This window comes from Macrobrachium rosenbergii, chromosome 20 (assembly GCF_040412425.1).
Source record: "Macrobrachium rosenbergii isolate ZJJX-2024 chromosome 20, ASM4041242v1, whole genome shotgun sequence".
In the NCBI taxonomy this organism is placed as follows: Eukaryota; Metazoa; Arthropoda; class Malacostraca; order Decapoda; family Palaemonidae; genus Macrobrachium; species Macrobrachium rosenbergii.
In genome coordinates, this window is record NC_089760.1 from 23987135 (window position 1) to 24002500 (window position 15366).

General features: G+C 33.6%; 1 protein-coding gene and 1 long non-coding RNA gene across 3 annotated transcripts in view; one reads left to right on the plus strand and one right to left on the minus strand.

Annotated features, from left to right (window-relative positions):
* Nucleotides 1-15366, plus strand: part of LOC136849150 (uncharacterized) — a 168294-nt gene that overhangs the window by 145881 nt on the left and 7047 nt on the right. The window lies entirely within an intron of this gene.
* LOC136849149 (neural cell adhesion molecule 1-like) overlaps nt 1-15366 on the minus strand; it is a 183928-nt gene that overhangs the window by 18908 nt on the left and 149654 nt on the right. For both annotated transcript variants that reach the window (XM_067122226.1, XM_067122225.1), the window contains exons 12-13: nt 12515-12684; nt 2122-2251 (exon numbers count right to left, since the gene is read on the minus strand). In XM_067122226.1, the coding sequence (XP_066978327.1) occupies nt 2122-2251; nt 12515-12684 (300 nt within the window). The remainder of the gene's footprint in view (nt 1-2121; nt 2252-12514; nt 12685-15366) is intronic.

The following is a 15366-nucleotide window of genomic DNA, read 5'->3' on the forward strand; positions in this document are numbered from 1 at the left end:
CAAAAACAAGGAAAACCTTGTCGTGCACAAAGCAAAAGTAACAAGCACACGAAAGCAAATATATACAAAATAAAGTGGAATGTAGAAATCCAAACACCAGGTTTTGGAACATATGTGTGCGTGTAGAGAGGAGGTTAACAAGTTTACCTGATTGAATGAAAACTCCAGAAATATTTTTCAGCCGGTTGATTTGGAAAAAGAAGTCAAACATTTTTTACTGGGTCTCGTTGCTCTCCGATATCATACTGGAGTAAGTGTAAACAACCCATAGCAAACATTAAACAGAATACAAATAAACATTTTGTGATGTAAAGGCAAACACTACCGATGTAACTTCTCAGATTTTACTTTGAATTGGAAGTACTAACGTTTGAAATAAAGTACGTTTTTCTCAGATTTGACTTCGTATCGACAGCATCATCATTAGAAATAAAGTTAGTTTTGAGTTCTTCCTTTCAGAAATGTTTTGGGGAAAGTAAATACCTAATGAGTAAATAAGCGAGAACGGTTTAATATTAATCTAAAAATCTCATTAATTACAGCAGGGGATTATTAATAAAAAAGTAGAGAAAAGCAAAGAGTAAGGATAACGTAGGCAAAATTCACAATTAAATTAAATATAAAGGACGGGTAAGAGCTAGAAGACACCTAATACTGAAGAATAACTAGTATGTGTGTGTGTGTATGAGAGAGAGAGAGAGAGAGAGAGAGAGAGAGAGAGGAAGGCGGGACAGGGGTAGGCATAGAAATAAACAAAACACAGAAGATTTATATTCTGTAAGTGACTTGCGCATTACGAAAACCCCCAAGCATAGCCAGTCCATCGTCTTTGCCACCCAATAACCCAAATGCATGACATGATATTAAACACACTGCAGCGGAATAATATCGATCGTTGAGCAAGAAGGACCACTGGAAGGTGAAGTGAGCCAACTATTCTGCAAGTTACTGCACCATTTCTATGAGATTGTCTACTTATTTAGCAAATTATGATTATTAGTATAATTTCCAAGGAACATATTTATGTCATCAAGAATCGTGGCAAAAATTTCATCATTCTGCAAATGCATTGTATTGTTATATTATGAACACAACTCTTATTGTATGCAATACTTGTTGAATTTCATTTTTTTAATATAAATACATGTCGACAAAAAAGTTTATTATTATCAATATAATTCACAAGTAGCATATTTATTCCGTCAAAAATCGTGGCAAAAATCTCATTATTTTGTAACTGCATTGTACTTATATTATGAGCACTTTTTATATTGAGGGCAATACTAGTTGAATTTCATTTTTATATGAGTATAAGTGATTATGCATAAATAAGGGCAAAAAATGTTTAAAGTAAGAACAATCTGTCGTCTTGGCCTGAATGTTATAAATAATTACTGGTATGATGAGTGAACGTTATTTCAAATGCATATAAATAGTGCACTCATGGCATCAAATATTTCTGTAATATGTTTTGCTGGGCAACAGTTGGCATATAGAGCAATAAAATGTATATTTGGAAAGGCAATTCATTGGAGTTATGCATGATGCAAGGGAATTATATTACCTCCGTTACTTTATTGTTACGGAATATTTCAGTGGCATATTTGAGATCGTTATTTCTTTTTCATTTTATCTTTACTTCAACTAGTCCTCTGTGCTTTTGTATTTTTGAATTTTATTTTGTTTACACAATGCAATAAATTAACAATAGCGCATCATAAAACGGAATTATATATATATATATATATATATATATATATATATATATATATATATATATATATATATATATATGTATATATATATGTGTGTGTGTGTGTGTGTATATATATATATACAGTATACATATATACATATTGTAGTTTTGTATATATGTATATTGTATATATATATATATATATATATATATATATATATATATATATATATATATATATATATATATATATATATATATATATATATACTGTATACATATGCATATTGTAGTTTTGTATATATGTATAAATAAATTATACGTATATATATATATATGATATATATGTATACACACACATACATATACATATACACATGTACACAGCTTTAGTTCATAAAAGTGATGATCACCAGCAGACCCACCATGAGCCGTGTGGTGATGAGAAGGCGGATGCGTGGTGAAGCCTTGGAGATGCAGAGAGGGACTGGACCCTTTGTCGTTAGCCGCCCACACCTGTAGCCTGTAAGTGGTGTCTGGGGACAGCTGCTCCACCTGTAAATACAAAAGTTCAAAGGTAAAGTTCGTGAAATGGGCATCCGATAAACGGGGGGAAAAAGAAATTCTCGAGAGGAAACCCACACAAGCAGATGGTACGTGGGTTTGGGATTGTTGCGCACACGCGTTATGCGTGATGTACGGAAACTTAATTGTTTGAGAATATTTCAGAGGAAAATTTGCAATGTATGCTTCATTTTAATCTTTCTTTACTTCAGCTAGTCATTTGAGCTTTGGTATGTTTGGAATGTTAATTTTTTCATCATAATTCATTAAATTAACAATTTCAAGTCATGAAATTGGAATATACAGTGTATATATATACACTGTATATTCCAATTTCATTATATATATATATATATATATATATATATATATATATATATATATATATATATATATATATATATATATATATATATATATATATATATATATATATATATATATATATATATATATATATATATATATATATATATATATATATATATATATATATATATATATATATATATATATACATATATATTGTAAATTCCAATTTCATGACCTGGAATTGTTAATTTAACGAATTATGATGAAAAAATAACATTCCAAACATAGGAAAGCTCAAAGGACTAGTTGAAGTAAAAAAAGATTAAAGTTAACTATACATCGCAAATTTTTCATTGAAAATTCTCAAACAATTAAGTTTCCGTGCATCATGCATAACACGTGTGCGCAAGAATCATGTGTGCGCGTTCTTGTGTATACACGTAAAAATGTATGCATGGATGTGTGTATGTGTTTGTATATATGTATAATATATATACACTCACGCACACACCACACAAGCATATATATATATATATATATATATATATATATATATATATATATATATATATATATATATATATATATATATATATATATATATATATGAAAACCCCAAAACACATTGCGTTTCATCCGTTACCATCCCGGTATCGAAAGCACCGATGGAAACCGCAGTATTTCCCGGATAATCACCATAGATGTCTTTTATTCTTTGGGGACACCCTGTCAAACCCAGAGACTATAAAACCCGAAAGCGATGGAGGCTCCCTCACCCCCTATTCACTATATATGCAATTCATGTTCGAGCTCTAAAGCGATTGGCGGTAAATTAATAAACCTAAAGTGGCTGACACGGTTTGGGTCCTTCCCAGCAGCGTCCGCGAAGGGATGAAAGTATGAATCGCTGTCGAATATACTGTGTGGCCCAGTTCGAGTGGGGTTTGGGGGGCGGGTTTATGAACGCTGTTTGCCGACATGACCGTCAGTGTGGATAGGTAGAGGATGTTCCTGTCGTTATGTATGTTTATGGATAGGTACGAACTCGCAAACCCATTCGCAGATGCGTAGGTACACAAGTGTTCGCTCTTTATTAATTTTCACTCAGATTTCAAGGTTTTTATTGGAAAATGTATAAAAAGGATGAGGTCTAGATAAAAATGTGTTGGTTTGGTTCTGATGATGAGAAACAGAAGCATTTAATATAGTAATCTCTCTCTCTCTCTCTCTCTCTTATATATCTCTCTTTCTATATATATATATATATATATATATATATATATATATATATATATATATATATATATATATATATATATATACACACACACATACATACATACATACATACACACATACACATACACAGGCGGAAACCACTGGAAAAATAAAAGAAGTAAGTAACGGGCGTTTTCGTGTTATTTCAACACATGTTTAAGTACCTTGAAAATGCGTTGAAATAACAGGAAAGCGCCTGGTACTTGCCTTTATTTTTCTTGCAGCTGCAGCTGTATTTATTTTCTCATGCTATTCAGTGACACAGGAGCATGTATATATATATATATATATATATATATATATATATATATATATATATATATATATATATATATATATATATATATATATATATATATATATATATATATATATATATATATGTTTGTGTGTGTGTTTAAAACATAGAGCGAGAGACTACTACATGCACATCAATTACATCCAATTAAAATCTATCTTTCTGTATGTCTTCTTATCTGTGTATGCATATATATATATATATATATATATATATATATATATATATATATATATATATATATATATGTTTGTGTGTGTGCATACATGCATAAAACACCACTTTCGTTTATATAATCGTAATACCATAACCTTATGTAAGATTAGAGGAATATCTAGCATTGCCGCTAATGGTATTAGTAATTTTTGCTAAGATTAAGGAGTTGGCCAAATTTAATCTGTATTATTGATATCTGACGCTGAAATAAATTTGTTTTATATAAAACTGATCTAGTAAAGTGATTTAGACAAGTCATATAAATGATATATTAGAGAAAAAATATACCAGTTCATTAAAACTAAAAACCGTTAGTATTAAGTGTTCATAAAAGATATAGTTGTAAAAGTCAGTGGATTCATTTAATTAGGCTTTTTCTAAGTTCCTCTCACGGTTTTAATTCGCCCTAGACAACCCGTTACCAACGTATCTCTTTCTCAATACGGTTTTTTTTTTTTATATTCTTACCTTCTTGAATAAAGTTTCTTTTTAACTAGTATCTCGCTGTAAATGGGAAATGGAAAGTGTAGAAGCAAAGGTTCTTTCTTTTTCCAATAGCAGCATCATCCAAAAATGGTAATTCTTTTATTTTTTCCCAGGCAGATCATAATCATTAAGGGTTATTTTCTTGGCGAATTTCCAGCAATTGCCTTATTTGTTCCTTTCCTCGTTCACTTCTTGTAAAACCTGTTTTTAAGTTCAGTCGAAAGACACTTTGACTTTAACAGTAAGACTACTTAATACTAAATATTTAATTGGTATTAAAAGTTATTTTGTTTTCATCTCTCAGTATTCTGTTAAATTAAAATATCTAAAAGTATTGATCCTATGTTTTCATATCAAGTGTCCTGTGATGTATCTAGATTTCACTGATAATTTTAAACTATTGATTTGACTTGAGATATTTATTCGGTGTCGATGGCCTTTGTTGGTGTGACACCGGATAATTTTAATATTTAATCAGTCTGTCAGTCATTGTCTCGCGGATTCATCTAAGTACAATTCCGTTTAGATCAAATCTAAATAATCGATGCATCTCAAGATTTTCGATTTTCATAGTAGTACACAAAAGTTATATGACATGAACTTTAAAACAAATGTACACATATATATATATATATATATATATATATATATATATATATATATATATATATATATATATATATATATATATATATTATATGTATATTTTTTTACTTGTTATTGTAACTGACGAACATGGCAGAAAATCGATTTAGGCAATGTTCATAATATTTTTCTCTTTCATATCCGACAAACCGTGTAGAAATTAATAAGTGACTTATGCTAATTTATTGACAGAGCTGGTCCTCCAATCAGTAAAGTGGAGCATCGATGGGTCTGGCAGTCCATGGATGTGGGAACCCAAGTGAATGCCAGGGATATTTATTTTACCAATATATTTATGACCAGTCTCTCAGTCAGGGCCGGCAAGCAACCAACGTGAAAGGTCAGCAGCTCTTGACATACGTAATAAGCACTGAATATTCCTTGACCACATGACGGTTCAGGTCATGGAGACAGCAATTTTTTAGCTAGTATTAACGTTTACCAAAGCTAACAACAGAACTTGAAGATCCCGTAGGGATGGGAGATTGATACTAATAGGATCCGGTAAGCGAACGGAGTAATATACAAGAAACACAATAGTTTAGGTGTGCAAAGAGGCCAATGTGGCCATTTTGCACACATGGATTATTCATGATTCAGTAATTAATGTATGGAATGTCATTTAAACAACCAAGCGAAACGAATGAGGTAAGTGTAAAAGATATTATAGACAAGATCGGAGGCCATAAATCTCCCGCAAGGCTGTGCAACCGGCGACTCCACATCCTCAAGCAAAAAGCTCTCCTCCCCAACGTTACAGTCCTATTTTTCACCAAACTAATACTTGTAACTAATATTGTGGTGCTTACCTTTGCCCCCGTTTTCTTTTTAATTGGTACAAAACATTTTACGTAATCCTCCTAACGAACAGACAGACGTAAACAAACAGACTAAACCAAAAACATTTTTCTTTGGCGGAGACAATAACACAAACAAAGTCACCAATTCTCCACGACAAAATAATTTCTAGAAATCGTTTTATAAACAACGAAGAAGCAAAAGCAGAGACCGGTTTCCAAATCGTTCTAAACCTCGGTTTGAATGCATCTATCGTGAAGATTAGGTTAAGAGGCCTAATCGAATGAGACATAACTTGAGAACCTACACAAATTGATTGGAAGATTCGGACTAAAGGCTTAGCACAGAGATTGGGGTGACATATTTGCTTACAAGATTCAGTTAGAGTATTTGGGTACGAAGTCTGATGTTGGAAATTGGGTTATGGATGGAGAGGGACGATAAAGTAAGGGGATATTTCTCTCTCTCTCTCTCTCTCTCTCTCTCTCTCTCTCTCTCTCTCTCTCTCTCTCTCTCTCTCTCCTACCGTCCTTTGTTTAGACACAGACCCAAATTCATTCTGAACGAAAAGCAAATATTCCTGAAATATCGCGAGAAAATATGATGTGCCAAGGGTGTAGCATTTATTGGTTGCATGAATGTGGCTACATTTAATGAATGCCAGTCCCAGTTACACATAAGTTCGGTGACCAACAGACCTGGGAAGTCTAGAATAATCGGCGATGAGTCACAATAAAGCAAGAGAACCCGACGTAGGTTTTCGGTGCAGATTCAATAGAGCCCCCATTCATTAAAACTTCCGGCGACACCACGTCACCCAAGAACACCAAGAATTCCTTCCTTTTATGTTTAATAAATGTCAACAGTTGCGAGAGTTGGGGTCAGAACGAACCCCTCTAATCTCCATTGCAACACTTGCAAGGGCATCTTGCATATTAATTCCAAAAGGGGAACTCCCTTTTTATTTCGGACTCTTCTCAAAAGAAACCGTCCTTTTGTACACGTGTGACTATGCATGTCACAGCGTAAATGTTATTGTTTACGTGTCTGCCTGTGCAAAGCGATTAATCAGTGTCAAGTTTGTCGTAAAAAGACCTGAAAGAGAGAGAGAGAGAGAGAGAGTCCCTTTAAAAAACTAGTATATCCTGACAGTTTATGCTTCGAAGTTGGTAATTTTTCTTTTCTTATATTGTATTTAAGAATTTTAACCGTTTTCCACCTGTGGCGTTGCAATGAATATTGTAAAGCCCATTCAGCATTGTTTTCCACAGGAAGTATAAGACAGATTGCCACTTTAAACTTTACGTCCTTTGTTGCAACATCAAGAGAAGGAGTAAAGGAAATTAATATCTTCTGTAAATTCACTCCTGTCCTCTTTTCTTCTTTGCAATCGAGGCACACTTCTCAGATTAGGATCCAAAAGTCTTTTTTTTTTTTTTATTTAAATGATACTTGATGAATTCGATTATTTATACAATCACCTAAGCGTTCTAATACATTCCCTATAATGTGTCATTTGTGAGTTTCAGTAGTAATCTAATTTAATTATATTCCCTATATATTTTTCCTCCTTGACTTCACCTAGTAAAGAACATCGAAATACCAAACGCATAAATAGCAGCTCACAATTTCTTATGCATACTTCATAATTCAGAATCAAACACTTTAAGCTTAGCAGGTACTGGTATTCAACCACACGGCAAATGAAGATGAAAACATTAAATTTTCAGGGCGAAAATGCTAAATAAACACCACTAAACCTTCTTTCATTTAAATTCCATCGTGCTTGAGAAAACATTCAAATTATTGATGAGATAAATAACTATTTATGAAGTTTAAAAGCGCATCATGTAAATCGGATAACTCTTTGAACTAATGATTATTTCACCAAGTTTTATGAAAATCTGTTCATTCGTTCTCGAGATATTCCATCAAAGCGAGGATACACACTCACGTAGGAAAAAAGATTGCTGTATCCAGGATTTTAGCATGAATCAAATTAAAGTAAGCGCTAGTCTTTTTTATATATATATATATAAATTATGAAACTTGCATAAAAATTTAAGTTTGGTGTACGCACCAGTGAGGCTAAAACTTGATAGGTTTGGCATTTTCTGACCCAGGAGAACTCATTTTTGCTTATTTTTTGTTATTATGAAGGGAAAACTGTTCTCGATTAACATCATAAACTTTCTTTTAAATAATAAAAAAAATAGCTAATTACGAACCAATACTTTTAGAGAACATATCATTTATATGCTTGCTGGATATGAGCTATTGCCCTGATTAGCATTGTGCTTTTTAATGTGAACATTATCCATGGTATAGTGTTTTCCATTCGGAACGAAATTACAGATTCTTATAACTCACTAACAGTTTAGAAATTGCGTGAATGACATTCATATTTCATAATACTCTAGCTAGGCATGTAGCATCGTTTTCCAGGGAGAGATATTAGAAATTGCGGTATAAACTAGTTTTTTTTTTCTTTTTAATTTCGTCTAAATTTAACGTCACAAAAATTAAGAGTTAAAAATATTGTGATTGTAAAATTTTTCAAGCTATGATTTGTAATGAATCTACAATCTACTTACAGTATTAAAATACACTCTACTTACAGTATTAAAATACAATATAAGTTACAATCACACCAAGAACCCAGAGACTGAAAACCATTTCAGCCGTATTTTACATAAGAGAACTCGTGTTATCTCTGATGCTTCTGCCGTATTCCAAGAAGCTGTTATATAACAATCGTTTGAAACTTGAACTAAAACCTTCACTTGAAACTGGATCCATGAATGTCCTTTAAAAATAGTTATGTAGATACAGTCACCGCAAAATAGTGCAGAAAGTTAAATTTATGTGGATAGTTAGTTATTACGTAACTGACTGGAGAGAGAGAGAGAGAGAGAAATCAATCTCTATTGACCACTCCTGTATACAATTATAGCCTCGGGAAGAGAGAGAGAGAGAGAGAGAGAGAGAGAGAGAGAGAGAGAGAGAACTTATATCCATGACTGTTATATAAGTGAATCTAAGGGTTACTCAGCTGAATGTAGTGTTATTTAATTAAAACTCTCGTGTGTGTATTGTAAGTGTGTATGAGTGTGTGTGTGTGTGTGTGTGTGTGTGAGAGAGAGAGAGAGAGAGAGAGAAATAATTCATTTTTGCAGTATTTATTATTTACAGAGGGGTTTTTTCGTGTAAAGAAACGCAAATACCTTACACAGTCTGTTACTTGATGTTGTAGTTTTGATTTGACTTAACGAAAAGATTACAGATCGCAGATGTTTCTGGAGCTAACCCCCAACCACATACACACACCTAAAAAAATTTATTTTATTATATATATATATATATATATATATATATATATATATATATATATATATGTATGTGTGTGTGTGTGTGTGTGTGTGTGTGTGTGTGTGTGTGTGTGTGTGTGTGTGTGTGAGAGAGAGAGAGAGAGAGAGAGAGAGAGGGAGAGAGAGAGCTTTTCAAAATGTATTAATATTGTACAATTAAATACAAGAAAGCTGGCAACAAATCTGCTGTTGGAAAGACAAAGCTCAGTGCTTACATTGTTGTAGACTGAACTCTTTACTCTGTGTAACTTTTGAATGGCGACATATTTCAGCGCGGAATTGGATTCATTCTCGCACATCGACGTAGCTGATGCTCCTAATTTAGGAAGATAAATGAAACAGCTCATCGCAACAATTGGGTTCTGATTATGCGATTGTGCCACAACAGTAGTTGTTGTTCTCGACAGAATTTATTCACAAAGTTTATATACGAGTATATATATATATATATATATATATATATATATATATATATATATATATATATATATATATATATTTATATATATTTATATATGTATGTAAACTTTGTGTATAAATACAGTCGAGAACAATTCCCATTGTTATGGCATGATCGCATAACCAGAACCCAATTGTTGCGATGAGCTTTGTTTCATTTATCTTCCTAAATTACGAGCATCAGCTACGTCGATGTGCGAGAGTGAATCCAATTCAGCGCTGAAATATGTCGACATTCAAAAGTTACACAGAGTAAAGAGTTCAGTCTACAACCATGTAAGCACCGAGCTTTGTCATTTTTAACTGCTGAGTTGTTGCGAGTTTTCTCGTGTTTTGTTTTACATTATTATTATTATATTTTTTCCGCTCTCGTTCTTTCTGTCTCTCGTTAATTATATGTTTTTCTATAATATAAGGAGTCTCTTTTTTTAAATTCTATGCTGTTGCAAATTTTGATAAATCTTGATTACCTCGGAACTTGGTAAGTAGCAAAAATGAATTGCAAAGGTCAGCTCTGCCTAAACCAATTTGTTTTTCGTATAGACATGATTATATGCATGCATGTAGACCCACACAGATACACCTGTTTAATATATATATATATATATATATATATATATATATATATATATATATATATATATATATGTATATCTATATATATATATATATATAATTGTCATCTATATATATATATATATATATATATATATATATATATATATATATATATATATATATATATATATATATATATATATATATATATCTCACAAAATAGCCACACAACTGCACTGTATATATACATTCATATTACTCGTATTAGGCTTCAATAAGAATTGATGATGTAGATTTCACATTCTTTGACGTATTAGTGCAAACTTTCGAAGACATGTAGTCTTCTTCTTCAGGTACCGATGCATCAGTACCTGAAGGAGACTATGTTTTCAAAAGCTTGTATTTGGGAAATTAAAGAATCTGAAATCTAAACCATCCCATCTTATTGAAGCCTAATAGGAACAAAATACATACATAATGCATTATATATATATATATATACATGTATATATATATATATATATATGTATATATATATATATATATATATATACTGTACTTGTATATATATACTGTACACATATATATACATATATATGTGCGTGTGTATATGCGTGATATAAGCACGCGCATGTAGCCTTAGCAAAATATGCTGTATGAACTTCTTTATACAATATAAGCATTACTAAGATTCATCAGAATGTTCAGGTATCCTGAGCTTGCTTCGAACGCCTAGCACTTACACTCTTCTTACTAAAATCGAATAAAAAAAGCTGCACTTCGTTCAGGATATGACATAAAGACAAACAACAGCTTTGGAGCTGGATCGATATCAACCGTGTGAAACGTATTGAAAAGCATGATCTAGATTTTTATTCTTCATTTACTCTCCGTAACAACTTTTTTTCTGATCTAGTTATCACATCTGATTATTTAGTTGTCCATATCTTTATCATTGAACATTTGATTCTTCGGAAACCGTATCAGGATATCCTTCAACGTAACTTTTCTTGGTTAGGGAAAAACCGTCTTGAAGTTCTTCGTGCCAACACCACCAACCTTTCATAAACATCTGATACAAAAGGAACGTCGAGTTCCCTGGGCTGACGAGTAATGCAATTTCTAGTTAGCTGAGGAGACACTCAAATTTGTTATACCGCTTCAAAATGCTGAAATAGATTAGATTCTACTAAACTTCTTTGTAAGAAAGCAAATTAGTTCAGAAGAGATAGGAGAACTAACAGAATGGGTGACGTTTCAAAAACCTGTACAAGTTTATCTCCAAACAATCGCAGACTTAGTTATTCCAGGCTCATTGTAACATAGTACCCCTCAAATCAGAATTCTAATGCCATTTTAGAGTTTTGGAGCGTTATATGTACTCATGGTCCAGAACTCATAAAGTAGATAATTCACCGTTAAAATTTTTAAAAAGGAAATGAGAAATGCTTCAGTGGAGAGGAAAATCCTTTAAATCGCAAGAGGTACCGAACGATACGTTCCCGAAAATCGGATTACGGATTACTATCCTCTAGAATCTCCCTTAAGGCATGAGTATCACTTGCGGATTCTGAAAGGCTTACATGGACTGGGGATTGGTCGTTCCGCCGAGGTAAAAAATGAACTCTCTCTCTCTCTCTCTCTCTCTCTCTCTCTCTCTCTCTCTCTCGAAAAACAAGGAAATGAGGAGATTAATTCTAATGCTCTGTGCAAAGGTCCAACGAAATTGCCCTATTCTGAAGCGGGTGTAAAGGTCGGCGAATAAAATTCTCTCTCTCTCTCTCTCTCTCTCTCTCTCTCTCTCTCTCTCTCTCTCTCTCTCTCTCTCTCTCTTACCTGAAACACCGGTTGGGCCCCAGTCAGGGTGTGTCCCTGGGTCCCAGGCTGCGCCACCCTCAGGAAGAAAACTTGGTGTAGCCCTCCGTCGAAGCCCTTCTGACATGCCACGATGAACGAGTTCGACGTCTGGTTGCTCACGGAGCAGTTTGCTGGAGGATCAGGTTTTCCTGCGAAGGATTGGGAGAAGAAGAGTAGTGATTAATGTTTACGTTTTTGTAGGTCATTATCAAACGTTTTTATAAATGCTAATAGAGAGAGATTATTTGATGAGGAAAATAGCTGATTTTCTTTTGATGAAAGAAAAGGAAGGATTTACGGAACCCTAACCGTGCTTTTTATTTATATCAGAAACTGGAGAAAGAGAGAAAGAAAGGAAGAAAGAAGAGCTTACTGCTATCTGATGAGACAGAAATAGATTGATCGCAGTACCAACGTTATGTCTCAGTTGATTTATGTAAGAGAGAGAGAGAGAGAGAGAGCTTATTTTCATCTGGTGAGACAGCAATAGATTGATCGCAGTACCAACTTTACGTTTAACTTGATTTATGTAACTGATTTATGTGAGAGAGAGAGAGAGAGAGAGAGAGAGAGAGAGAGAGAGAGAGAGAGAGAGAGAGAGAGAGAGAGACATATTATTACCAGTCACTTAGAACAGTTTGGTTGCACTCGTCAAATACCATTCAGTAATGCCGTTTGATCTTTCAGGTGAGCTCACTAAACATACAAAGGTTATGGCACGCATGTATACGTAGATACATACACACACACATATATAGTATATATACATATATTTATATATGTAGTATACATATATATATATATATATATATATATATATATATATATATATATATATATATTATAAATATTTTATAAATATTCTGCTGTTCGCCCTCTCTGCATTATTTAGTAGGAAAAATCATTCTAACAAAGACAGGAAGGTGTCTCTGTCGAAGCTAAGAGACTGCGAGTGAGAGCGGTTGGCTGTTTTTTCAAAAAAAGTAACGTCTTAGTAGGGAATAGATTAGTATTAGAGACCTCAACCAACAGGGAGTGTTTTCACCAAGTAACCTCTAGTGAAGGTGGTCTTAAGCTTCCTTTTTCCCTGTCCTGTGCATTCGGCGATGTCTCTGTCAATTTTTCAGACTGCCAGGCGCTATGGGCGAGTGTCAGACAAACAGCAGCCCTGACCTAATCTCATGCAAGGTGAAACGAGCACTCATTTGCGGCCCGAGCAACTCTATCCTTTGTCCTTTCCTATTTGTTATTTTACTCAGTGAATCAGTGATAAGTGTTCTTCGAGAACTCCGATCGGCAATTGCATTGCACAAGCAACCTACGTAACGGTAAGCCTGGAATTGACAAGACTTTTCATTGATTTGCTAGTATCTCTTCCATTGCTTCCCCTTCAGCCACCATTTTCAAGAGAGCCTGGTATAATCATATTTCTATATGAAGTCCAATATGTGCATAATGATCATTGCCTAGTGAATTGCATGAGCTGTTCCTGTGCAGTAAGTAGGAATTAGGGAAAGTCAAGAGTAAGTAAATTTTAGGCAAACCTTGGATCCTGATCATCATTGCTCAGAAGAGAAATATCCGTTAGAGTACAAACATTCGTTGCGTTATATTTTTTCTCGGAAGCCGGGAAAATTGACTGTGTCAGATGTTGACTAAAGGGTCATGTAGTTTCCTTGCTATCACAACACATTCTTTCTTTGTTGGGACTCGGTAGGAAGTGAAGGGGTTTAATGTGATTCTTATGTTACAGAAGGAATCCATTATTCCATACAGAGTTTCGACTGGCGACCTAATCCAATTAAATAATTGTCTGTCTTTTGAGGGTAACTTTCGGCTTCAATTGACTGGTTATGTGTGTCCTTGGCGAAGCAGGGCTACATAACTTACATTAATTAATTAGGAAAGTCATCAGCCAAAGCCTACACGTAACAATATACATACATACATACATACATACATATATATTTGTCTTCCATTCCACTAAAAAGATCCTTGGCTTTTGAAAAACGTCAGTGAGATTGTCTTGGTGAACATTGTCTGTTTCTTTAACATGGTATTTGATTTATTCCACGAAAAACGGATCACAAACAAGAACGAAGAGACTCGTCAAATCTTGAGGCTCCGTAAAAAAAAGAGAGAAAAAGACAAAAAAAAAAACCTTTCCCCGGCCTCCTCATGAAAATCTTAAGAGGTCGTAAAAAGGTACGCAGAGGAAGAAACTGGTTAATGTCTCCCGCGGAAAAGACACCGATGAGGGACAAAAGCTGGAGAAAACTGGTTTTAGACAAGATGGATAAAAACAGTAGATTATGCTGGGTCTCGAGGAAGAAAGTTTTGGAAAGATGGAAGATGTTTCTTGGAGGTGAAAGGATTCCTGGGAGTCGTGAGAGGTCGTGTTGAAATTGAAAATTGGAAAGGTGAAGAAATCTACAGCAAAAACAGAAATTAAATATAATGAGAACAATATGAAAAATGAAATTATTCTGACGAGGAGTTATAATGAAGATGAGGTACTGTTATGAAGTACAGACTAACAACACTAATCCTTTTGCCGTTCGGAACATTTAAAAGAAGGTAAATTGTCATAGAAAATATATATACTTGCAGGATTACGCACAATATAACTTGATAGAACGATGATCCAACGTAGATACCAGAGAAAATAACCTCAAAAGGCATAGCTACCAGACTGGATTTAAGCTCTGTTGATTTAACCAAGAAGTTTAGAGAGACTCCTTGATAAGTAGCGTGTTTCATTGCAACTTGACCATCATGTTGATTTTTTGTCACTAATTGTGTCTTTGATAGTTCCCCTAAGATTTCCTTAA